Source organism: Tachypleus tridentatus, chromosome 2 (genome assembly GCF_004210375.1).
Source record: "Tachypleus tridentatus isolate NWPU-2018 chromosome 2, ASM421037v1, whole genome shotgun sequence".
NCBI classification, from domain to species: domain Eukaryota; kingdom Metazoa; phylum Arthropoda; class Merostomata; order Xiphosura; family Limulidae; genus Tachypleus; species Tachypleus tridentatus.
In genome coordinates, this window is record NC_134826.1 from 67,107,207 (window position 1) to 67,134,092 (window position 26,886).

The window sequence follows — 26,886 nt, forward strand, 5'->3', positions numbered from 1 at the left end:
ATTAGGGTAGATTAATCTATAATACCTTTTCTCCCTCTTTTTTTATTATCCTTATTGTTTTGTGCACGTGGGCCGCACATGTACTCGATTCAATTTTATTACTCGTCAAAATCTCTATCAGCTTACCCTCGAATTGAAATTATTTTGGGTAGGATTAGAGTAAACTAATTTATGAAACCTTGAGCGTGGTTAAATAATTAATGGAAAAAGTTTGACTTCCGGAGTTCAAAGCTGTATGATGGGGCTATCAACTCAAAGTTTGTGTTTTAAAAACATTCGAAGCCATTCTACGAGCCTTTACCCACGACTGAAAAAAATATCATAAACCAGTCACGTATGTGTAAAAAAAAAAGAGAGACAGATTAAAAAGTTAACAAATGCTTGTCAACTAATCAATCAGTTTCTTTAGATTTACTATGAACGAATAATTACTAAAATTACACAAAACAGGTTTTTTTCAAGTATTTTTGTTTTGGTAACTTGACAATAATATCTAAAGAATTATGCTGTTTTGGTCGTTCTCCGTGAGTGATTGTACGTTACATTGTGTCGTTTGTTCCGTCAAAAAAAAAAAAGAAAGAAAAGTGTAACCTGTCAGTGTTTAAAGAAGTAAACTACTATAATTATAATTATAAAGAAGTAAAATACTATAATTTAAAACTATAAATCACTGCTTTTGTAATAATTTTCTTTCTGATGATGTCTTAGTTTACAAGTACATAAATAAAAACTGTTATTTTTCGTATTCAATTTATTTTGCGATACGCGGCCGTTTCTAATTTTGTAGCACTTTGCAGCTGTTTATGTTTATTAAGTTGCAGTAATAACTATTAACTAGGCCTCGAAAATATTTACAAACTAATATTGTTGTTCCCCGCTGGTACAGCGGTAAATCTATGGATTTATAACGCTAAAATAAGGGGTTCGATTCCATTAGGAGGACTCAGCAGATAGCCCGATGTGGCTTTGCTATAAGAAAACACACGCCAGTATTTTTCTTATAAAATATATTTTTAAGATAAAAGAAAAACAGAAATCAACACAGAAATCTATATAAAAACATCAAATAACAAATAGGCCCGGCATGGCCAGGGAATTAAGGCACTCGACTCATAATCTGAGGGTTGCGGGTTCGAATCCCGATGGAAACAAACATGCTCGCCTTTTCAGCCGTGGGGGCGTTATGATGTTACAGTTAATCCCACTCTTCGCTGGTAAAAAAAGTAGCCCAAGAGTTGGCGGTGGATGGTGATAACTAGCTGCCTTCCATCTAGTCTTACACTGCTAAACTGGGGACGGCTGGCACAGACAGCCCTCGAGTAGTTTTGTGCGAAATTCAAAAACAAACAAATAAACCACAAAGCCATCGAAATGTATCAAATATATTAGCATATAAAAGCTGTATTGCAAACCTGCCTTATATAAAAGGCTTTATTTACACATTGAACTTGTTCCATTACATGTCAGTAGCGATTGTCCTGACATCTAGGTGCGTTCTTACAGAACATACCAAAATAATCCCTAGTCCCGCAAACTTTTAAAAATAAAGTTATTATGCTGCCATCATATAAGTTGTCATGAAATGAAATTTATATTACTACATTTAAAATATAACTGGTATATCCAGTTAACTTATTCTTTAGTATATGAAACATTGTAAAAGCAGATACCAACAGAGCCACTAAACGCCAAAGTATAACCCACCATATATTTGACATTAAGGGTCCACCCATAAAAAGGGGTGACCTTGAAGGAGCTTTTAAAGTATATAAATTGTCAGTTGAATATTGTTATATTCGAAGTTTTTACCAAAAAAGAAAAGCTGAACATTATTTGTGTCAATACACGTAATTAAAATAGTTTCACGTTAATTTCAAATATACAAAAATTTACTAAAGCAAGTTTTATTTAATGTTCTGCGTTTGACGTGCTTTATCTAGTGCTCCTCAAAGGGGATATGAATGGGTTTCAAAAATATTTTACATACACGTTGGAAAGAGTAAAACACAAGGGATTGAGGGACGGAGGAAGTCGAAAGTAAATAAAAATTGTTTGACCATAAAAAAAGCCTTAAAACATTATTTTAAAGTTTCACACGATAACAAATAATATATGATGCAAACAAAACGCATATTAAATTGTTTACTGTGTACTACAAAATCCTAAGTCGAACAAATGAAAAGAACGTTTTATATAATAACCAATTTACACGAAATACAGACATTTCCTTCCATGCTCAAACGCGTACAACACTTCTGTAAACAAAGGTTTAGTAATTTTTGCTGATGAAAAATTAATAAATGTAATTAATGCAAAACTAACTGTTTTGATTATACAAATTCATAACATTTTAAAAGAAACATGATGTTTAAAAATATTCAAATAAATTCTAAGAAGTTTAGAAAAGAATGAATTATTGCGTCTTTTGATATCACGCATGACCGTTTTGGTGATTGAGCTTTGTAAAATATCATAAAACATGCTATCTTCTCTCATGTTTTTGGTAACTTTAATAAATCGTCAAAAACACAAACTTAAAATATGCATTCCTGAACTTGCTAACTGGCCTACTCAATAATTCATCAAGCACCATAAGAGACTCACTACTTAATCAAAATCCCTTCCTGATTTTGTCTATGACACATTTTGTATCAATGAGTTATTTTATAAATTTACAAGAAAGCTCTAATAATTAAGATCCGAACTTTTCGTGTAATGTTAAAACTTCCTCTAAATAAAAACAATAAGAATGTCTAAACTAAGAAACTCGGAGCATGGTTTACAGTAATGTTATTAGAACCTGTCTTTTCTTTTTTAATATGTCATTTCTCCTGTGTTCTTATTAGCGAAAACTCTTATGTTTCGAATTGAAATATTCCCTTCTAGGTTTTTAGGCTATTTTTGTGTATGGAACAGTGCTAGAAATAATCTCAGTTCGTTAAAACAGCTTTGTCAAAACGTGTCTTTATCTAGCAAACGTTGTTCACACCACAGAAGGTATCTAATCTTAATATTTCACACTTATGTTATGATGAATTATAAGTTAACTGAATCTCATTGTATGTTGCTCTGGTGTAATATTTCTTATGTTAGCCATTTTTTAGGTTCGTTCAAAATCAGCATCTCTAGAAACTAGAAATGGGTTATTTGACGTTTTATTTTTAATCACAAAGCTACACAATGGGTTATCTATACAAACCACCATGGCTATTGAAACTCAGTATTTAGCGTTATAAATCTTTAGATTGGAAGCTGACCCACTGGGGGGATCTAGAAAGGGTCTCGTGAAGCGATCATCGGAAGCTGCATACTATCACATTTACTTCTTGTTAAGTCAACGTTTAGAAAACACAAAATGTGTCCTAATATTAAGAAAATAAACAAAAATAAATATTATATATTATATGTGCGTGTGTTTTAGTGTAATTCAAAGGATGAGACAGCTGAGATGGACTAATAGGTCCCGTCTCGTTCCTAAACAGAATGTTATTTAGTATAAATTATTTATTTATTTATTTGCTTTTAACGCAAGCGTAGAAAGAAGATATTTAGCAAATGTGTTTGGTAAAACTTGAAATTTGACAAATACGTTTACGTTGGTAGACGGCGTTAAATACTAAATTTTATTTGTTAGGCTTAGGGAATGGTCTGTTGAATTGGTAAAGATTTCGTCGATTACAAAATCAATATAGAAAGACATAAAAATTAAGATTGTCGTGGACATAGTTATTACATCTTTGTAAACAAGAGATTTTGTTGTTCAACTAATTAATTACAATAAGAAATATGAATCCACTAACGTAAGTAGAAAAAGTAATTAGTTGGAAAGGAAATAACTTTTGCCATTTTTAAGTCTCATATAATTTGACGTTGAACTCTGATTTCAAGACATCAGTTTCAATGAAAATTTAAAATTTCATTTTTTAACCGAACCAGTCAGAAGATTTCTTTTATTATTATTATAGTTTTAAAATTTTAAGCCTATTTAATGGTTTTAAAGATATACTTAAGTGAATGACAGACTACTGTTTTCATTTAATCACTGTAGTTAGCAATGTAAGTTGTAACGCTAAAAATTTAAAAGTTAAGTAAACATATAATATTTTCACTGATACTTTATACATCTCAATAGAATATTTCAGTATTTCCTGCAAGTTTTATTTTAAGAGAAATTTATCTCTCTACTAGTAGTTTTGCTATTACTTTACGAAGAATAAAAACTGAAGTCTGACTTGTTAAGGTAATTAGTTATCGCTGCTACTCAGGTTTCGTTAATTGTGATGTATGTACTTTTTTTTAGCTTTATATCTCCAAATATCATACAAAAATAGTACTTATGTAGATTTAGTACATCATGAACTGTTAACTGTTCTTGATTAAACTTTGAAAAACTGGAGATATTAATGTTGTGAAAATTAAAAGAAAAAATATCTTCACAGTATGTTAGATTGAACAAATTAAATTAATTCTAAGGTAGGAAAAGTTCAATCTCTCTCAATTTAAACTTCAGTTTTGGAGCATTTAGACAGAATATTTTAAGTTCTTTTATATTATAGTAACTTTGTAAATTATATCAGTTAGTTTAAAAAAGTAGAAACTGAAAGGAATAAATATTACCTCAGCTGGCTAGGTTTAGATCCAGCTTTTATAAAATTGTGTTGAATAACCTTGTAGAAATCAGCTGGTGAAGCTAACTTTGAGGGGGATTATAAGATTGCTTAATCATAATGCATAATACATAATACTCAGTGGTTTGTATTAATACATGGATTTATTTGAATTACAGCTTTTCTGTATTTATACTTATAATGTTACGTTGTAAAGGCTAGTTTGATATTTCTGTTTTATCCATATTAAGATGGAGATTTTTTTCAGACATAAATCTTCAAAACATTTAAAAATCAGAGTTGTATTTCATTTTCTATCATGATGTAATATGTACATGTTTTATCATAATGCGTGTCAGTATAATAAATGTTAGTTTTTGTATCTCTTCAGAAATGTGAAAAATATTACCAAACTGAATGAGAAGGAACTGTCTCTTGGAATAGATAGTAAAACCTCATGGCACAATTTGTACAAACATAGTGCTTGGATTTTTCTTGGTGGTCTTTCATATGACCTGACAGAAGGAGATATTATTTGTGTATTTTCTCAGTAAGTAAGAAGGCTTGTTTACTGTATTTCTGTGTCAGTGGTATGTATAATGAACTGCTTATGATCAGATATACTTTATAAATAACAGATCAGTGACTTAATTTCTGTAAAAAAGAAGTGATAGTTTGCTCATGTTTATTTAAAAATATATAAAACTTGTCACTGAAACTTAAGAAATTCTTTAACATGGCCATTAGAATTGGGGAGTAAGTGAAATTGTCAGTTCTTTAATCGATTATGTTCAAATAAATGAATATTTTCATGAGGTTTTTGATATTTGAAATGAAAATAGTAATAATAAGAAACATTCCTTTAATTAATTTATTATTTTCTTGAGTCATGAAACTAATTTAATAAGCTAAAAAATCTTCAATTAATTGAAAATAATAATATAAAAAAATCCTGTAATCTCTGTTTCTTACACATTTGTATAGCAATTTAACCTTAGAATTACTAATGGGTCTCAGTTTACTAAATTTATTTATGCAACAAAATGCTTGTGTGCCCAAGAATTTGATGGTTACATGAACCAAAGTAGTGTATAAATAAAATAAAACAACATGCCAGCTAGTCAAGGATTAAACATGATACAATATGTAGACTCCACTGGTAGTGAAGTTAAAACAACATATGAGCCATTCACAGATTAAACTTAATACAGAATGTAGACTTCACTGGTAGTGAAGTTAAAACAACATATCAGCCATTCAAGGATTAAACTTAATACAGTATGTAGACCCCATTGGTAGTGAAGTTGAAACAACATGTCACCAAGTCAAGGATTAAACTTAATACAGTATGTAGACTCCACTGGTAGTGAAGTTAAAACAACATATCATCCATTCAAGAGTTAAATGTAATACAATATGTACACTCCACTGGTAGTGAAGTTAAAACAACATATCACCCAGCCAAGAATTAAACTTAATACAGTATGTAGACTCCACTGGTAGTGAAGTTAAAACAACATATCATCCATTCAAGAGTTAAATGTAATACAATATGTAGACTCCACTGGTAGTGAAGTTAAAACAACATTACCCAATCAAGGATTAAACTTAATACTGTATGTAGACTCCACTGGTAGTGAAGTTAAAACAACATTACCCAATCAAGGATTAAACTTAATACTGTATGTAGACTCCACTGGTAATGAAGTTAAAACAATGTTACCCAGTCAAGGATTAAATGTAATATAATATGTAGATTCCACTGGTAGTGAAGTTAAAACAACATTGCCCAGTCTAGGATTAAACTTGATAAAGTATGTAGACCCCACTGGTAATGAAGTTAAAACAACATATCAGCCATTCAAGGATTAAACTTAATACAGTATGTAGACCCCATTGGTAGTGAAGTTAAAACAACATGTCACCAAGTCAAGGATTAAACTTAATACAGTATGTAGACTCCACTGGTAGTGAAGTTAAAACAACATTGCCCAGTCAAGGATGAAACTTGATAAAGTATGTAGACCCCACTGGTATCTAAGTTAAAACAATGCATTAGCCATTCAAGGATTAAATGTAATACAGTGTGTAGACCTCACTGGTAGTGAAGTTAAAACAATATATCAGTCATTCAACGATTAAAGTTAATACAGTATGTAGACCCCACTGGTAGTGAAGTTAAAACAACATGTCGCCCAGTCAAGGATTGAAGTTAATACAGTATGTAGACTCCACTGGAAATGAGGTTAACACTCCTACAAAAAGTAGGGCCTAATAGGCCCCAGAGCAACTTGAAAGGTTATTAATATTAGGCTAATAAATTTGTATTTAAATGAAATTTCCATTTGATTTCATTTTTATGAAATGAAAATGACTGAAAACAGTCATTGATTTCATTTCATTAAATGAAATGGCAATTTCATTTAAATACAAATTTATTAGCCTAATATTAATAACCTTTCACGTTGCTCTGGGGCCTATTAGGCCCCACTTTTTGTAGGAGTGTTAAAACAACTGGTCACACACTCATGGATTAAACTTAATACAGTATGTAGACTCTGCTGGTAGTGAAGTTAAAACAACATGTCACCCAGTAGAGGATTAAACTTAATGCAGTATGTAGACCCTACTGGTAGTGAAGTTAATACAACATATCACCCAGTTAAGGATTAAACATAATACAGTATGTAGATCCTACTGGTAGTGAAGTTAAAACAACATACCACCCAGCCAAGAATTAAACTTAATACAGTATGTAGACTCCACTGGTAGTGAAATTAAAACAACATGTTTAGTTTATGCCAGTAAAGTATTATTCAACTTAATGAGGTGTGTAACTTATTGGATGTCAGCAAGGTGTCTGGACTAATCTAGTAATGAATACTCTGTGTGGTTGAGATCAATTATTTAGAGTTCTGGAACTATTTTAAGGTAACATTTGTCTGTTGGTGTATGCACCTGACTTTCTTCAAAACTACTGCTGTGTGTAATAATAATATATATATTTTTTCAGAAACTATATTTTGGTTTAAGTTCAATATTTCTGAAATAAATGCACAGTTTGTGACATAGGCTGTCACTATTGCATGTTTGAAGTAATAATACCTATTTGTTGATAAACAGATATGGTGAAGTGGTCAACATTAATCTGGTGAGAGATAAAAAAACTGGCAAGTCCAGAGGGTTCTGTTTCTTATGTTATGAAGATCAGAGGAGCACTGTTTTAGCTGTGGATAATTTAAATGGTATTAAGGTAATTATTTAATACTTTCATGTTATATCACTGTAAGACTGTATTAGTAAGTCTTAAGTAAACTGGTGTATGAAAACTATAAATATGATATAGATCTTAGTAATCATTTGTTAGCTTTCAACCACTGACCACAGTGTGTTCATAACGTCCAAAGAATGAGAAGATGTGAAATGAGTTTTACAGCTTCAGTATCATCTGATATATAAAAGTGCCATGTTTTATTTCCCTTTTTGAAACAGGTGTTAATTACATTACAGTAGACAGTAAACTAGTTAAACATGTTTTTGTTCCAACTTTCAATGTCACATTTACCAAAGCTTAAATAGCAATACATTTGTTATTGTTTTCTTAGTATAAAACAGTTTTAAGCCCAGTATTTCTCTATTTGTTTTTGCAATGGATTGTTTGGTTATCAAAATCATATAATGTTTACACAATTATACTAGGCATGAGTAGCTTTATCACCTAAATAGTTTTAGCATAATCATTCATTAATCTTAGCAGGAATTAAATTTCAAGATGTTAAAACATGTCCTGCTCTAGTTTGCAGTTACAAAAACTGCTTAAAAGGTGTTAAGTGTTCTCATACAGGCTTTAATCAGAAACAGTTTATTTGTATATACAGTCACTGCTAGAGAAGGACATAAAGTCAAGATAGGTGTGAAAATTAGTGGGGATAAGTGGACTTAAAGTTGATTGTATGCAACACGAACTAAGCTTCAAATCAAAATGATGGAAACAACTTGCCAATTATTTGTAATAGAGATTTCAATATTTATGAGATTTCAAGGAGTAAGGCAACACTTGAAGGTTTAATACTGTGATTCTAAAAATAATTCCCAAACGATTAGAGATCTGAAATGTTTTTATTGTGTGACATTTTTTCATATTACTGATTTTATTGTATTATTATTTTTTGAAACCTACATAAATATTTTTCCACTCTAGTAAATGATATAGCAGCACTTAACATGATAATGGCAACATATAGTACACTGAGGAATGATGTTGGTCTGTAAGTTGGAACTGACTGTACAGGATTTGTGGTTTTGAATGGGTTATGTAATTGCTACATGGGTTAAAAAAAATAAAAATTGAATCACAAAAGTAAAGGTGTTAATGAACATAAAACAAGTTGAAAATAGTTAGATATATGTAGTGGAACATTATTGGTCTGTAATAATGTTTAAACAAAAAGGTTTTGCTTTATGTTTGTTTTTGCTTAAAGGTTGCAATACAATTAATACATAACTTATATCAGTTCTACATTAAATCAATTGTTAAAAATAGCTTTTATTAACAAAAATTTCTCTCAGTCTATCAAAGATGTCTTTATATGAGTCATAACTCTAAAAGTATGCTATTAAATTGTTAAGTGGTATGCATATATTGTAGTCTTGCTGACATAATACATATTGTTAGCTTACATTTATGGGTGTATTAGTTTATAGTAAGTCTTTAGTTGTATGTGAAATTAGTTACTGAAATGAAAAATGAAATATTTAATACTCAAGGGCTGAATATCCATTTATCAGTTTATTTTATTCAGCAATACAATAGCTTCAATGAATAAAATATGGTGTAAAGGTGTATATATTTTTTATATTATTCATACAACAACAACAACACCGTGTTTGTATACGTATACTGAAGCTGTTCTAATTTTTCTCCTGTCTAGTTATGTGGGAAGACCATTCGTGTTGATCACATAGAAAATTTTAAAATTCCAAAAGAATGTGACAGTGATGATGCTGTGTCAAAAACATTACGTTTAGAAGGCTGTGCTCCCAAACCTCCTGAACTCCCCCCTTACCAGTTGGTGAAAGATGTTCCAAAAATAAAAAAAGGTTTGTTTCACACCAGATCCATCATTAAATAGTTTTAGTACTTTGGTTTAATCGATAATTTAAATCACTATAGCATGACGATTAACATAACTGTGACTGACAGTGTCCTGACATCTTTCTCAACTTAGAAATTTATATGTAAGATGTTAGAAATGGACAACTTAAAGTAGATAAAGTTAGCATTGCTAAAGGGAACTAGCAACATGTAATGAATGGCCAATATTAGTTAATATCATCATGCCAACTACAACACTCGGTCAGTAATGGGTAGGTTCCAATTATGGACATGCATAACTTTCATGTGAGGAAGTTTAATTTTTGTAAATAGTTCATATGTATTAATATCTTGGAAGAGTTATGTTAATTATTCTTGTAAGAATATTTAGTAAGTAGGGGCCCTACTGTTAATTAATAAATAAATACTGTGATTTCTTGGATAATTTAGTCTTTTCTTGCAGTAAAGTTGCTTTAGCTTCCAATGAAAATATTTATACAAATTTTTTCAGAAAGCTAGATGCTGGTAATTTATTAGTTTTAGTACAAATTATTGTAGTTATTTCTGTGGCATTTTAGAGGTACCCCCATTATCTTGTTATTCCAATGTCTAAAAGGGGTTTTCACTTACAAAATGGTTATAAGCTTAATAAAATTTTGTTAATATCAATTAATGTCGCATGAAATAATAGAATTAAAATCATTATCAATGTCAAAAAAATAATGAACTAATTAAAACAAGTTATTCTAATTGTTTCAGTATGCCAAGTAATCAAAACATTCATTATTATTATTTTCAATTAATTAACATTGTTCTAATATTTAATGTCAGAAATTGCAGAAATGATAATTAGTATTTTCAGTTTATCTGACTTTGTGACTCATCAGTTGGAAATTCCACTAATTACCCATCTTCACTGTTGACTTATTTTTTTATTTATTATATATTCTTTTTCATTCTACAGTCCAAAGTTATTTAAATTATTTTTATTTTCTTTCAGATATTCACAACTAAATATATCTGTATACACAAACCTAGTATGTCTTACGCTTTTCCTACCAGTTTTGACTTGTGATGTTCCTTGTAACCAAATTTATTTTTTACACAAGTCCTTTTATATTATTTTAATAGATGTAAGCTCATTTAATAACATAAACTTATGGCATCCATGATTACCAAAATTATAATTTTACTTAGTTTCATGTCATAGTTGTGAAAAGTCTTGATTTAAAAATACATTAATGTTCATTTTTATGGGAAATTTTTAGCAACAGCTCATAAAATTAATAACCCCAAGTTTGTTTTTTTTCCGTATGCAAACATTTAGTTCATAGCTCCATCATATTTTGACTGATTTGAGGTCAAACCTTTTGACTGGTGTATTTGACAATGCCCAAGGTTTGTAGATTAAGTTACTGTAGTCCTGCTTAAAAGAATTTCAGTTTTTTGGTAGGCTCTTAGAGATCCTGATGTGTAATAAAATTAAATCAGGTATATGCAAGCTCTGTGCTTGGTATTGCTGATGTACAAAAATATAGGTAATAAAAATGAAAAAAATAAAAGGTCTTGTAGATTCATTTACTCAAATCCTACATAAAATAATTTCATGTGTTGTAGCTATTGAGGATTCCCTCATCCGTAATGGAATAAGTGCGTATTTGAAACTGTTTAGGTGACAAAGATATCAAAATAAAATAATATGATGAACAACTGCTAAGGTTTTGTTACATATTTATTTAAAGGATGATGATGTTTGGATCTCTTCGTCAAATCATCCAGTTTACAAGAAACATATAACAAACTAGGTGACTGTTCAACTTAGTCCTTTAATATATAAAAAAAGGTAATTTTAATTAAAATGCATTGTGTATATCACCAAAATAAACTTTTATGTGTTATGTTAATTAAAAGTGCAAATAATTTTAAATACATTATTCCACAAAATAAGTATTGGTTTGTAAGTAGTATTTTTGTTTATTGTGGGCTGTTGCCAGCCTCATTTTTGTAACATATTAGAACTCGTTTTGTCATCCAGTTTACAAATTTTCTTTTGAGCTCATGATTTTCCAGCTTCATCATTACAGTTTGATCACCTCATATGTGTCCATTATAAATGGCATTTCAATTAAGACTTCACTGTACTGAAGATTTGTGGTATCTAGCAAACGTAACAAAGTTACTGTTGACTTACAACAGCGTGTAAGTGAAATAATGTACATACTGAAACATGTACAGGGATAGGTAAAGTTTCTAGTGCTTCACATTTTTGTAGTGCATCATAAAAATGTGAAACACTAGAAATTTTACCTATCTCTATTCCTTTAATAAGGTAAAACCAACAAGCTTTATTCTGTCACATAACAGAGTGAAGGCAAGGTAAGTATATTAGAGCCATGTAGAAATTATTATCCCAAGTTTGGTATGCTGCAGCTATGGAATTCAGTTCATGTATTGTTATTTCTCATACTTTTATACCAGTGCATATGTTTCAGGTTTTTATGGTATCTTCAGGCCAAGATAAGTTCATTCTTTTTGATAAACATACAAATACTGATATTTTGTCCCTGCTTTTTTCTACATTAGAAAAGAAAAAGAAAAGGGAAAAAAAGAAGCAGAAAGAAAGCAAAAAGCTAAGTGATAGAGACAGTAGTTCATCTAATGTTTCAACTAAAGATATTAAACCAACCAATAAGGAGAAAGAAGGCAAAAACGATTTGGGACACAACAAAGATACAAGTTTTAGTTATCATAATTCACCTCAAAAACAAAAATATGACAATCAGTCAGAAACATCAGTTCGAAGTTCAAACATTCCAGCACGCAGCAAATTACCTGGAGAAAGAAGTCGAGAAACAGAACTTAATTGTTCCAGGCACAGAAGCAGAAGTCCATTATCAGCTACACAAAACTCATCGAGAGGTTCATTGTCAAATAAAAATTTTAAAAAAGAAAGCCCATCAGATGAATGGAAACATCGTGCAAAATGTAAACCAAAGAATGGTCAGGAAAAGGGTGAAGAGAAAAGACATTTACTTAAACACATATCTTGGAACAAAGAGTACAATAAATCACAGGATGAAGGAAGGGTGGAAACTAGAAATAATGACTGGCAATCAAGTAGAGCAGACAGAAACAGAAAAGAGTATGGTATTGGAAAAAGGCAGAGAGACAACGACTTTTATAAACAAGAAAGACCTATTAACCAAGACTACAAAGGACCAAAAAGATTCCTGGATCAAAGGTCTCGATCATCACTATTACAGGGCAGGTTTGATGAACTTCACCATGGGAGGAGAGACTGCGAAATCAATTTAGGTTTTATGAATAATGACAGCAGGAGATACACAGAGCAACAGTTCAACTATGCCAACGGAAACAGCAGATACTTGGAATGTATTCAAGACACAGAAGATTTTATAGATAGAAGAAGGAGAGACTGGGAAATATGTACAAGTTACACAGAAAGAGAAAAAGAACTTGAATGGCTTAGAAAACGGGAGTTTGAAATACAGAGAGAAAGAGCTAGAGAAGGTTACAACCTGAGAGAAGAGTTTGGTGGGGATTTTAAATTGGATAGAAACTGTTATGAGGATTTTAGTCACATTCCAAGAAATAAGTCCAAAAATCGAATATCTTACAGACCGAAGGACAGAAGTAGGAGCTGGAATGACAAGAATAGTATCAGGCAGCCAAGAATACCCCAGAGATAAAAATTCATACAAGTCATGCAGGCTTTTCATTTGTACATTATAACATCATCAGTTGATATTTTTTGTGTCATTCATTTTTCGCTATAATTCACAGGCAATGTTAAATTTTGGAAATTTAGTTTGTAATATATAAGATGTTGTAAATTAAAAAAAAAAAAAGGAAAAATGTATGTTTCCAAATTAATTCCAGTGATTTGTTCTTTAAAAAATGTTTTGGTGTATTGTCTTAAAACTTGCTGGAAATGAATTAACAGGTTCATCTCATCTATCTCTCCATGCTACATAGAGTGGGGCTTTAAATGAAATCAAGCATTTGAAATTGTAAGACTGCCTATACAGTAAATTTATCTGTTACAATTGTAATTTGATAGTATAAAAAATACTTTTCAAGATGCATATATGCAGTGTTTACCCTTGGGAAAATTTAGGTGAACTTTGTATGTGGCACCCCTCAAGTTCATACGAACTACTAAATGTAACATCAATTTTGGCACTCTTGGTGGAGGCATATGTTGCCCCACTTCACAGGCTGGTTGTAAATGTGTGCGTGTGAATTTTCATGCTGTAGTAGCCTATATGTTCACCTATGTCTAATTATTAATTAGTAATACATTTTTGAAATTTTTATCTAACCTGTTATCACCTTGGAAATACTATTTCCTGTATTAGTAGTGTGTATGATTTGATTGTAGATCTTGACAGAACACCTGATGCATTATGTGCCTGACCTTACAAGAACTTGAATTAACTAAGTATTTATGTTTCAAGAAAGGTTTTGCAGACTTGTTGCTAGATTGATTGTGTTATCAGTTATGTGAATGTAGAAAGCTTCTTTTATCTATCTTTTTTGCATGTAGTTTGTAACCTGTTATTTCAATGGTATTCATATGGTCTTCTTTGGGATGATGAATTATTGCAAGTAGATCAGTGTTACCAAGTCTTAGGATGTCTATTACTAGGGGTACTTCCCCAGAGTCCCTGAAAGTGTTCTGTTTCAAGAATAAACATGACTAAAATTAAGAGTAAATATTTTTATTTCTTGATTTTCAAGTTAATATGTCATGTTGTGTTATAGCCTAGAGTGTGTATACTTCTTCTTGTGATTCATGGCACACACATTTTATTGATATTACAGCAGTAAAAAATTGCAGCATTACATAACATCATTTTAGTGTCTACTGACAGACAACACATTACTGTATGGTGGTGTGGATGGCCCTCTGTCGAGGAAATTATGTGAGTTTTAACTTCAGTCAGTTTTGGTTTTCCATTTTATTGGAATACATATTCACAATGTTGTAAATACTGTTTTTCCTCTGTTGGGATTTTAAGAGGTTTGACGTGTACTATCTATGATAGATTGTGTTTGGAGCTTTTGGATAACTGAAAACTGACACATGCTTCATTTAATTCCTGCTTTTACTGGACATATCACTTTATATACTGCACTAAACTGAGTGGGTGTTTACAAAAATATTTTGAATATTCTTCATACAAGATGGATAGTTGACCAATTCTGGAAAGCTTGTTACACATTTAATAAAAGACAAACCCAATAAATTTTCTAGCATCTATAAGAAATACATATATTAAAAAACACAAAACACTGAAACCAAGCAACTGTGTTGATCATGTGTTTACAATCAAATGAGAACTTATAATGTAATAAATAAAACTAGCAGAAAAGTAAATTTAAAGCAAGTATGAATAGTGTAGTATTTTACAAAATTCAGTGGGGTTAGCAGTAAACACATAGCATAACTGTTTACACCAACATATTATGTAGTATAAGAATTCAGTAGGCAGTAATTCTAAATTTTGTCTTTCTTCCACCAAACTGTTGCACAACTAGGTAAAATAATGGAAGTTGGCACTGTTAAACCTCATAAATGGTCAAATGTTGAATTGAACTTGTAAGATGGAAACTAAAGTTTTAAGGATAAAACAAGTAATACTTTTTTTTTAAAGTTGAGAAACAATATTGTGTTAGGTTTAACTAATTTTGTCAGATGGATACAACTGAACCAACATCTAATTCTGAACTTATGAATTTGTAATACATTTTGTATATAAGTGAATTATTAGATACAACAAAACAAACTGAAGTCATTGCATTTATCTATTGTTCCTCAAAAATTATAATTTGTGGTTTAAAGAAAAAAATAATTTTCCATTATTAGAAAAGATTAAAATTTGGTATGAATCTACAAATAACTTAATCATCAGCTATTGATAAAAACTTTGCAAGTAAACCTTGATTAATCTTCACTGCTTGAAATGTAAGAAATCCAAGCCCTGGTTCAAATATGTTGACATATCTATAATAAATCTGTTTTACATTACATAACATTGTTAAATATGTCTTGACAACTTCACAACAGAAACATTTATCTTGTAAACATGGCAAGTTACTTTGATATATATTTCAAACCTTATAAATGTGTTGATCTGGATTCATAATCTATTGTTTTTGAAACAAATGAAACTAGGTATAAAAAAATGTACGTTTAAAAATTAAAAGTAAAAACAAAATGGTAGATATGTTTCAAAACAATATGTAAATAAAATAAAAATTAATGACTAGAAAATAAACTTGTTAAAAATAATTTTGACAAAAATATACACTGGGTTAAAATAGGGAAATAATACACAAAATGGTGAGCTGAATTTTGAAATTCATTCTGACATCTCAATCATACAATATTGACTGTAAATAACAGTAAACAAACTTTTTTATCAATTTCATTAACTTATGTTAAAGAAAAACTATTTGATAAAGTAATAATTTTTATTTAGAGAGATATGGATCTCAAGTGCTACCATCATAATGTTGATGAAACTCTAAATTTTAAGAACCAATTATGAAACAGATAAGATCTCCTGTCAACAGCTTGTTTATTAAAACTTTATTCCTCACTCTCAGATTCACTATTGTAACTCAACTGAGACGTCCACCACTCTTCGACTTCACCAACAATAGCTGTCATTTTTGGCATAAAACTTCTGCTTAGTCCATGCTCCTCTTCTGATGTTGGTGATACCAATTCACTGCCTTCACTTAAATCTGGCAGCCCCTTGGATCCTGACCAGAAATTCAATACATATAAATGCTTTTATATATACACATGTGCTTCAAAAAAAAACTACACTTTTGATGTTATGTACTAATGCTTGCACAAGTTTTGTCTGAAGACTGAGTGAAAAAAATAATTAAATGAAATTAAAGTATTATGTTTCTAGACAGAATTTTTAAGGATGAGGCACAGAAATAAAAACACAGACCTGGAATGGGCCATGTACTTAAGAGATGTGAAATTAAATGTATGTAATACACTTGTTAACATATGATTAAAGATAACAAAATGTAGGTTGGTGCTATTCTATCTAACATATTTCAAACTTAACAGGAAGATAAAATGCATTCTGAAAATTAAAATGTCATTTGGAGAAAAAAAAGTGCTTTTCCTTATTACAGTTAAGGCAACCAACCCCAGAACAAAAAACATATTAGTCATGTCAAATAGTAGAATTTAAAACTGATTATAATTCTGACACCAGCTCACAAGTTTAAAGTCAGCTATTTAAAACTGACAGTAATTTTCACAGCAAACATTCAAACTTGGGTTGGTGTCATGCTGTCTAACATAGAGTACACATTGAAGAAAAATTAAACTTGGGTTGGTGCCATGCTGCCTGATGTAGGGTATACGATGAATGATATCCAAAGTGTGTTGGTATCATTTTGTTAAATATAAGTTATACCTTGAAGGAAATTAAAGTAACAGTGTATTTACACATAAAAAAAGTTTTAACCTTTTCCAAATAGGTGAATCTTTAATGATTTAACTTTTGAATTGTCAAATTAATTCATGTTTGAGGAAGCCACAGGCATAGGAAGAAGGGAACATACCAGGCTGTCTTGTGTTCCATTTCTTGATATTAAACCTTTCTTTTTCAGCCCTGGAAGCTCCATCTGATAATGAAGGAACTAAATATTTCCTTCCACTCTAGAAAAGAAAAATATTAATTTGTAACTTTTCTAAAATGTTACTCTAAAGCAAAATACCATCTAAGAGTGAGATATTAAGATATTTCTATCCATCGTAACTTTTACATTTCACGAACAATACTAATAACGAACAACACTGCAAGCACACAATCTGGTTTTTGTTGTTTTCTAAGAGAGTTATCATGTGATGCTTGGCTTTGGAATTTCATTATTTTTGCAAAGGATTACTGGAAAATATTAACAATATATTTTAAACCATCCGTACAAACACACTGTATCTCTCTTTTTTGCTACAAATATATAACGTAGAAGCACAGTACCTGAGAAGATAAGCTGTCTGATCTTCCAGGCAACCCGACAAGTTTCCTACGATGCCTCACTGAAGCCCGCTGTTCTCTTCTTTCCCTTCTTCTTTGGTTTCTGTGGCAGCAGGTTTGGCTGGAAGAATATCTGAGCCAGCAAGCAGTGCTTCGTTTGTTGCTCTTAAGCTGTTGATTAAACTGTTCTGTTGCTTTTGCTGGAACGAAGTTTTAGAAAATTTGTAAAAACAGAATTCACATATAGATGGCTGCAACTTATCTACAAGCCTTGGTTTTCCATTTCTTATACGAACAAATTATGTCTTTCTTCTACAAAAATGTTACTTAACAACACTCAAATCACATACAAATTGTACAAAAATGTAACTATACTATTGTATGTGCAATAAAATATTATACTGTGATTACAATATTTATATTGCTTACAAATACAGTATTAAGTAATGGTTATCGAAAACTTCAACTACACTCTTACTGGGCAACCTTGTCCAAACTGGACGAAGTCTGACAATTAATGTTTTTTGTATGTTAAAACAAAATTATGGGGTGACAGCTTTAGAATTTTTAACCTTAAATTTTACCTTCAAATAAGGAAATGTGTCACTTTGTGTTTGTGCCATTCACGATAAACACATAAATAATGACAGTGATGACAATAATACATAGATTGAAAAAGTGAAGTTTCAAATAGGATTCAACATAAAAAATAGACAGTATTTCTGAGAGCAGATGACTAGTTTAAAATCAGATATTACTATTCAGGAACTGTCAGTAACTCTCATAGTAGATTAGCCTTTAAAGAAAGAAAAGATTAAATATATCCTGAAAATTATAATACATTTGTATTTAAAAAAATATCTTCATTACGGTTAAGAATTACACCCACTCAAACAAAAACACAGAAATCTGTCATACGTAATTCCTGACAGTTATACATGACCATTGTGTATGACCATATTAAACAAATGGTTTGGTTTTGGCATGGTTTAAATTTCGTGCAAAGCTTCCTGAAGGCTATTTGCACTAATTGTCCGTAATTCAGCAGTGATAAACTAGAGGAAAGACAACTAGTCAATACCACCCACTGCCAATTCATGGGATTGACTGTCACATTATGACACCACCAAGGCTGAAAGGATGAGCATGCTTTGTGTGACAGGAATACGTTTAAAGGGCAAAAGTGTTTGGCGGTGGAATTCAAACCCATGACCCGCATATCGTGAGTCAATAGCCCTAACCATCAAGCCACTAAACAAGTAAAAGAATCTAAATATTTATAATAGATATTGTACTATTAATTCAATATTCATAAAGAATTTAAAGCAGGATAAGCCACCTGTTGATAAATATGTAAAATCCACATTCTATATTTTAAAATACAATTAAATTCTTATCTTCACAGTAAGATAAAAAAATAAAAAATACAGAATAGTTATAACAGTATTATACCCAGATTAAAATATCATTTTCTGTGAATACTTGATGTGAATCATATAAATTCTAAATTATTTTAACTATTTATAAATAACTCTGTAAGGAAAATTATAATCTGCATTGGAAAGTTTTCTTTGTTTTGGCATATTCTATCACATTGTTGTTCAAATCAAGGTGAATCTTATGACTTGATTTTAACAATTGACATGAACACTTACTGCCTTAATTCTGCGTAGACATTTGTCAAGCCACTGACGAATAGTTTGTTTGGCAACTTCTTCTTCAATGATGTACTCCAACTCCTCACGAACCAGTAGTTCTTCCAGTTGCAGAACTTTACGAATATCCACTGACCAATAAGATAGCATGCTAAAATCGAAACAGATATTTGTCTAAACACAACTGTTACATGGAAATTTTCAGTTCTTAAAGCTTTCTAGATCAATGTCAATTACTGAACATAATGTTTGTTCTTGATGTCCAAACTAAGAAAAAAATTAATAAAACTTAATGTTACTATCAAATTAAGCACACCTATACGTTTTCTCAAAGAACAAAATTCAACTTAACTAGTACTGTTAAGAAGCCTCAATGGTTAATTTGATGCCATCTTCACAACTTTGATATTGTTACAATTACAAACAGGCTCTGAATATAAGCTGAAAAAAATTGAAAAATACTACGGAATACAATCTAGTAATTATTAGACCAATAACAGTACAACAGTTAATTAAAGAAATAAAAAAGGTAGTAAAGCCAATTTACACAGCGTAACTTATAAATTAAATGAACAATTATTAGACATACAGACATCAAGCTTATTTCTCAGATAATACAGGTGAAGGTACTTTGATGGTAAAACAGTAGATTCTCACAGTTTAACTGAACTGAAATTATTTATTTTGTTTCCTGATAAAAACTTAAAATTACCATTAGAATAAAATTCAACTCATGGTAACCAACAGGAAAACAAAAGTAAGTCTACAACCTTAAACATATGTTTACATATTCAGAATTAACAAAACAATTACATCTGTGTGATCTATAGTATATTAACAATACTTCTGGTCCATTAATACTTGTTCAGCTGGAGCTTCTGAAATCAATTACTTCTCACACTGTCTTAAATCTAATAATCATAAGTTAAAAAGTCATCAGACTGAGTAATTAGTGTCAGACAAAGTGATAAGAGAGTGCATGTCTGGTCGTACTTGAGAACGTCATGGAAGGTAACATCTTCACCATTGTGAAGCCGTTCCATTTCATAGCACATGTGTTTGAAGAGGAGACGGTCTTTTTCTGGATCCACTTCCAGTCGACCCTATGTTTTGGATGGAAAGAAATGAGGTGGGAGGACAAATAATTGTTACAGAAGTTCTTATACAAACTGAAATTATTATGTAGTTTATTCTTTATTAGATAGAATACTTCAATACATTACAAATTATATAGCCCAATTATCAGGAAAAAAATGTTTTTAATCATATAGGAGACACAATAACTTGTAATATAGAGATCTGTGATACAATAAAAATACTAAAACTTATTTGATCTTTGAATTGGTATACCTTCAACCCAATTTGTTCTAGACAACTCACTCTGTGATACTACAGTTATAACAGTTGTGTGGTACAGTTAACAATAGAATAATCTCATTGTACTTTAAAAGTAAACTTTAAAGGTTCATTAGGCTTTTTTCTAGAAGTGAATCAATTTTGTGTAAAAAAGTCGTAAAAATAAAAGAAACATTTAGTATATTGTAATCTCACATTCATATGGATTAAAAACATGCCCAGAATCTTTTATCGCCTAGTGGCTGTTTAATTTACATTTATAAAGATTAAAACAATTTTACCTTTAAAAGTCTAAGAACAAACTTCACTCTTCTTACAGGTATCACTCCCTAAACATAAAAAGAGTATTACTACATAGTCACACTGATTAATTACTGTCCTTAAACACACAGAATATTATTACTCAGTCATACTGATTAACTATTCTTAAACACAGAGTATTACTACACAGTTACACTGATTAATTATCTGTCTTTAAACAAACAAAATATTACTACACAGTTATACTGATTAATTAATTATCCTTAAACACACAGAGTATTACTAAATAATCATACTGATTAATTACCTATCCTTAAACACACAAAATATATCACATATAGTCATACTGATTAATTAACTATTCTTAAACAGAGTATTACTACAGCCATACTATAATTCACTAAACACACAGTCATACTGATATTAACTATTCTTAAACACACAGAGTATTACTACATAGCCATACTGATTAATTAACTATCCTTAAACACACGTTATTACTACACACTCATAATAATTAATTAATCACCCACATACAAATATTATTACTGTCTGTACTTATTTTAAGTATCTTTTAACACTTAAACACATAAATGGTATTACTGTGTGTCGATATTTTAATTAGTTACTTCCATAAGATAACCAAAGTGCATGTTGGATAAATGTTTGCCCAAATATCCAAAAACATCTCATGAAGTTTGGTCAGTTTACAAGATTTAGTGGCCTGGTGGGTTAAAGTGTTTGACTCGTAATCAGAGGGTCATGGGTTCAAATCTCCATTGCACCAAACATGCTTACCCTTTCAGCAGTGGGGGCATTATAATGTGACAGTTAATCCCACTATTCATTGGTAAAAAAGTACCCAAGAGTTGGTGGTGAATGGTGATAACTAGCTGCCTTCCCTCTAGTCTTACACTGCTATTTTAAGGATGGCTAGTGCAATTTCCTCATGTGGCTTTGCACAAAATTAAAAAACAACAAGAAGATTTAGTTCAGTTTTAACTCCAGGCCCCACACCTCATTAATTTGTTCCTATGCACTAAATCCATGTACAGCAAAACCTGTCTAAGGCAGAATCGCACGCGACCAAATAAAATTTCTGGCTTAAGGGGTTTTCCAGCCTAGAGAGTGAACATGCATTTCCTCAATTATATATAATATTTTAGCAGAATGTTATACTTGCTTGATTCAAGGAAAGTAAGACGTTTGTGGATAAAGTTATTGTACTATTTATGATATATTTATTAGAATAAGAACAAAACAGACATCAAAATATATGTAAGTACACAAAATCTTAATCAAATTTATTTGAAGAAAGTGTCCAATTTCAATTGTTTCGTTTTTTTAATGGGCTTTCTCATGTGGTTAAAAGAGAATAACAGTTCTATGGCCTTTTCATGAAGTTCATTTTCCCCCTTCATTTTTACATACAATTTGATAGTGTTAATATAACTTAACACTTGCAATGAAGTAGAATTTCTATTTCCTCACTATCTCTTCCATTTTGTTCATCTTCTGAATCTCTCACACTAATACCTTCTTGTGATTCTATTATAAATTTTAAATCAATTTCATTACTTTCTGTTAAAACATTCTTGTCAATGTTCACAAAACTTTCCATGTTCACAGGATCATCTGCATCAATGTTTTCAATCAGAGATTGGATTTCACTAGAATCATCATAACAAACAACTTCTCCACAACCTCCGCCATTATTAAGAATAAATTCACAGTTTCGAAAGCAGTTTATTACATATTTAATTGAATGACTTATAAATGACTTATACATCAGTTTTCAGGGTCATTTCAGATGCTCTCTTACAGTTGTCCAAGTTTACAATAATATTCTGAAGCATCAGTTTTCTGTATTTCAATTTTATACACTGTATAATTCCATAATCTAATGGCTGTAGAACTGATGTTGTATATGAAGGTAGAAATTCTAAATGAACATTTGAAAGTTGAATTTGGGTGACAAGTTGCATTATCTAGGAAAAGTAGAATAGTCCTATTTTCTTGTTCCATTCTTTTCTTTAATTTGTTCAAAAATTCCTCAAACATAGCACTTGTCATCCATGCTTTATTTGCTTTCCATTCCACAAAGTTGATTCTTCCTTAAAATTTTGAAACAGTGTGGATTTTGACTTTTACCTATTTATTACCCATGGTAAATTTTCCCTAAATTTTAAAATTAGGGAAGATAGGATTTTTTTTTCCCATGAAAATTATTTAAAGAGTAGAAGTTTGCACTTAAAAAACAAATATATTTCTACAAATCATGATTCTAATTCAACTGCAAAGATAATGATGGCAGCAAAAAGAACAGAATATATTTAATCAACACTTACTGTAACAATATATCAGAGAATTTATTAACATTTAAAGAAATTATTAATTAAACAAGAATTTATTAATATTTCAAGAAATTATTAATTAAATGGTAAATTAATATTCAATCAAAAAAATGTTTCTGCCTTACTCAGATCCTAATCCTACTTATCGATAGATGAGGTAGGTGAAAGATAGTTTTCAGTTTGTGTTATGCAGGTTACACCATATAGAGGGCCTTTTATAAAAGAAATCTTAAGATAATGCTGCAAAGTTTTGATATTTTCAACTTGTACTGGCTTCTGCCCTATGCAGTTTCTGGTTTAGATAGGTTTGACTGTACCAGATTAACAATGCAAAATAATTTCCAGAAGAAAAACTTACATATAAAAAGTCCTAACCAGTACTGATAATGAATATAACTTTAAAGAAAAAGTGTACTCTACACTAGTTGTTGGGTCCAAATAATGTCATAGATTTAATGTTTGTTATATGATACACTGCCTGCTCAAACATCCTGTTAAAAATGAAAGTCCTTTAGACAGAAACCTGGTACAAAATGTTAAAATGAACAACACAACTGAAATATCCATCCTTTTAACTTGTATATAGACACTGAAAACTTGTTTTTTTTAGAATATGTATACCCCCCGACACACACACACACAAATAGTGCTTTTGTTATTACCCTTTGCTGAATATCTACTAAGTTCCATGTGTTCTGAAAGTTCCTGATGTCTGCATAGCTCAGCAGTGCATCCTCTTCATTGGAGTAAAACAAGGAGAAATTTTCCATAATAATGGCTGTTGGGAAAATTCATGTAAGTTTCACAGATCATGCAGCTGGACAAACAGTAGCATGAACATCTTCCATTCGTTAATTAATACAAAAGACTACAATGAATTAATGTCGGTTACAGAAGAACAACTGCTACTAATGTCCAGTGTAATTATTTTTTCACCTTCAAAGCATCAGTTAGAACTTTATAAATATTTTACACTAAATGTCATCAGATACATTAACTGTGTTCAATATACTTGCTCACTAAAGCACAGCTGTGATACAAAAACTATACGTTTTTATACATATATTACAATGATACTTGTAATGTATTGCTCAGCATCACTGGGAACTACACTGGAAAAATTTGATATTATGTTATCAGATACAATAAACATAAAACTGAATACAAATTTAAAACATAATTAACTGGTGATGGACTGTAACAAAACTTATCATACAAAAATTATTAATAGACTAAAGAGATATTGTTAAACTCACCAACCAAAAGGTTTAAGACAATGTAGGTAATAATCACATAGAAGGTACAGAAATATATCAGACTTCCAGTAAAGTTTCCACAGTCAGTTTCCCAGTAGTTCTCACCAGGTGTACAGTATGGCTGTCCAATCTGATAGAAAATAGCTAAGTTTTTAAATCATGTACTTAAAATTTCTGTCCACTTAAGTAAATGGAGTTAATCTTCAAGAGTTCATGAAGTAATAGTAGTATTGAGAACTAATTTTCTTAGAAGAGAACTTATGAGAAGTCATTACTGCAAAAATGATATCTTTAAAATTATTCTCAACAGGGCCAACTGTAGATTAAGGTATGAAAGGTGCAAGGTAACATTACAACTAAACCTGAACTATTGTTAACTATCAATGATAAGTACATCCACTCAACACCATTTGGTTGAACTATTGTTAACTACCAATGATAAATACATCCACTCAACACCATTTGGTTGAACTATTGTTAGCTACCAACGATAAATACTTCCACTCAACAACACTTGCTTGAATTATTGTTAGCTACCAATGATAAGTACTTCCACTCAACAACACTTGCTTGAACTATTGTTAGCTACCAACGATAAATACTTCCACTCAACACCACTTGCTTGCTAGGAGAGAGAAGCTGGATTATAATGCCCAAAAACTAAGACTTTGCTAAAATTTTCTCTACATGTCATTTATAAACTGTGTAATAAACAACAATTAAATATACTGATTAAATCTGAGACAAGAAGTATGAATAACCATTAAAATAACTTTCATTCATCACACTTGTTGTCATAACACCAACTATGTTTCACTAACTCTGGTATTACATACACTGTGCTAATGAGTTTTGTTTTCTATGGGATGCTGAAATAAAAAATGTATCAAATGATTATAAACCAAGAGCAAAAAGTTACTGACCAATATATATTTCAGTATTAAGTAGTTCTACTTTGAACAAAATACTTATGCCTAGATAACAATATTGAACTTAAACATGTTCCTAATTGCTTTATGTTTTTTGTTGTGTTTCTTAAACTTACATGGAAATGGGAACATTTATTACACAAAATATTACAATAACCCTTTTAAACCAACATTGATTTTTTAATTATCCTAAGAAAACTTTATTTATGATTAAAAAAAAACTAACATAATTTGACCCTACTCTAAAAATAACTAGGTTTTGGTTTGTTTTGAATTTTGAGCAAAGCTACACAAGGGCTATCTGCCCCAGCCATCCCTAATTTAACAGTGTAAGAATAGAAGTAAGGCAGCTAGTCATCACCACCCACCACCATCTCTTGGGCTACTCTTTTTCCTACAAATATTAGGATTGACCTTCATATTATAATGCCCCCACGACTGAAAGGGCAATCATGTTTGGTGTGATGGGAATTCGAACCCGTAACCCTCAGATTACGAGTCAAGTGCCTTAACCACCTGGTCATGCTGGGCCAATAACTAGGTAAGAATGTAGATTAATTCCTACTGGAACTTCATCAAATAAGTTAGGTTATTGGACTCACTTAATTATTCCATAATGTGGATGCACACTTTGTTAACATACAACCTTTATTACACTCACAATGGGAATAATGATTACATTAAAAATCAATTCTACTTTGACAAAATATTGGATCTTATTAGTACAGTTAGGTCTCCAGTAAAGTTTGGTTGTTTAGTTTTTTGAGTACAAAGCTACACAATGGGCTAGCAGTATGAGCCCTTACACGAACAGCTCAGCTACACACTTTCAGTTGAGATATATTATTACTAATTACTATTTTTCATTCAATTCAATAATTGTATAAATTCCTTTTTTTGGTACATTTGAGAATAAAATTTCATAGGATTTAGACTTCATTAATGATAGAATCTAGTATACTTATAAGAAAAACCATGGGAACATATAAAATAAATTTTTAGTGAGTAATTTGGCAACATAAAATGTATATTCTTTTCATACCATGCAGTCATGCATGATCTTGTTCCAATCTTCCCCTGTTACAATCCGAAAAAGCATGGCAATTCCACTTGGTGCTGTTCGGAAATTTGCCTGTCTACAGAATTCATGTTAGAAAATTGAAAAATGACAAGAAAAAAACTACACAAAAATATGACAGTTTATAAAATTCATATCTTAGTAATAATTACACCTATAGACAACTTTAAATGTCAAATTTATATTTAACAAATAGAGAATTTAAGATTTAATTGTGGAAGAAAAGAAATTAGTTCCTACAAATTGCCTTTTTTTGGCT

General features: G+C 30.7%; 2 protein-coding genes across 2 annotated transcripts in view; one reads left to right on the plus strand and one right to left on the minus strand.

Annotated features, from left to right (window-relative positions):
• The first annotated feature begins 3,621 nt into the window (after positions 1 to 3,621).
• On the plus strand, positions 3,622 to 13,578 carry LOC143244089 (uncharacterized). The gene is made up of 5 exons (XM_076488143.1): positions 3,622 to 3,800; positions 4,999 to 5,157; positions 7,731 to 7,860; positions 9,539 to 9,707; positions 12,286 to 13,578. Exons 1-5 carry the CDS (start codon positions 3,787 to 3,789, stop codon positions 13,410 to 13,412), a joined length of 1,599 nt encoding a protein of 532 aa, XP_076344258.1. The 5' UTR covers positions 3,622 to 3,786; the 3' UTR covers positions 13,413 to 13,578.
• Positions 13,579 to 14,813: 1,235 nt separating this feature from the next.
• na (sodium leak channel non-selective protein na) overlaps positions 14,814 to 26,886 on the minus strand; it is an 82,805-nt gene continuing 70,732 nt past the window's right edge. Inside the window, 10 exon segments of the mRNA XM_076488142.1 lie at positions 14,814 to 16,494; positions 17,323 to 17,419; positions 17,742 to 17,807; positions 17,810 to 17,938; positions 19,394 to 19,544; positions 20,387 to 20,496; positions 21,031 to 21,078; positions 24,027 to 24,142; positions 24,621 to 24,750; positions 26,592 to 26,685. Coding sequence (XP_076344257.1) covers positions 16,319 to 16,494; positions 17,323 to 17,419; positions 17,742 to 17,807; positions 17,810 to 17,938; positions 19,394 to 19,544; positions 20,387 to 20,496; positions 21,031 to 21,078; positions 24,027 to 24,142; positions 24,621 to 24,750; positions 26,592 to 26,685 — 1,117 coding nt within the window. The 3' untranslated portion in view covers positions 14,814 to 16,318.

Coding starts and splice junctions, on each gene's coding strand:
- LOC143244089 (XM_076488143.1), top strand. Junction 7,861..9,538: donor ATAATTTAAATGGTATTAAG/GTAATTATTTAA, acceptor TCTCCTGTCTAG/TTATGTGGGAAGACCATTCG. Junction 9,708..12,285: donor TGTTCCAAAAATAAAAAAAG/GTTTGTTTCACA, acceptor TTTCTACATTAG/AAAAGAAAAAGAAAAGGGAA.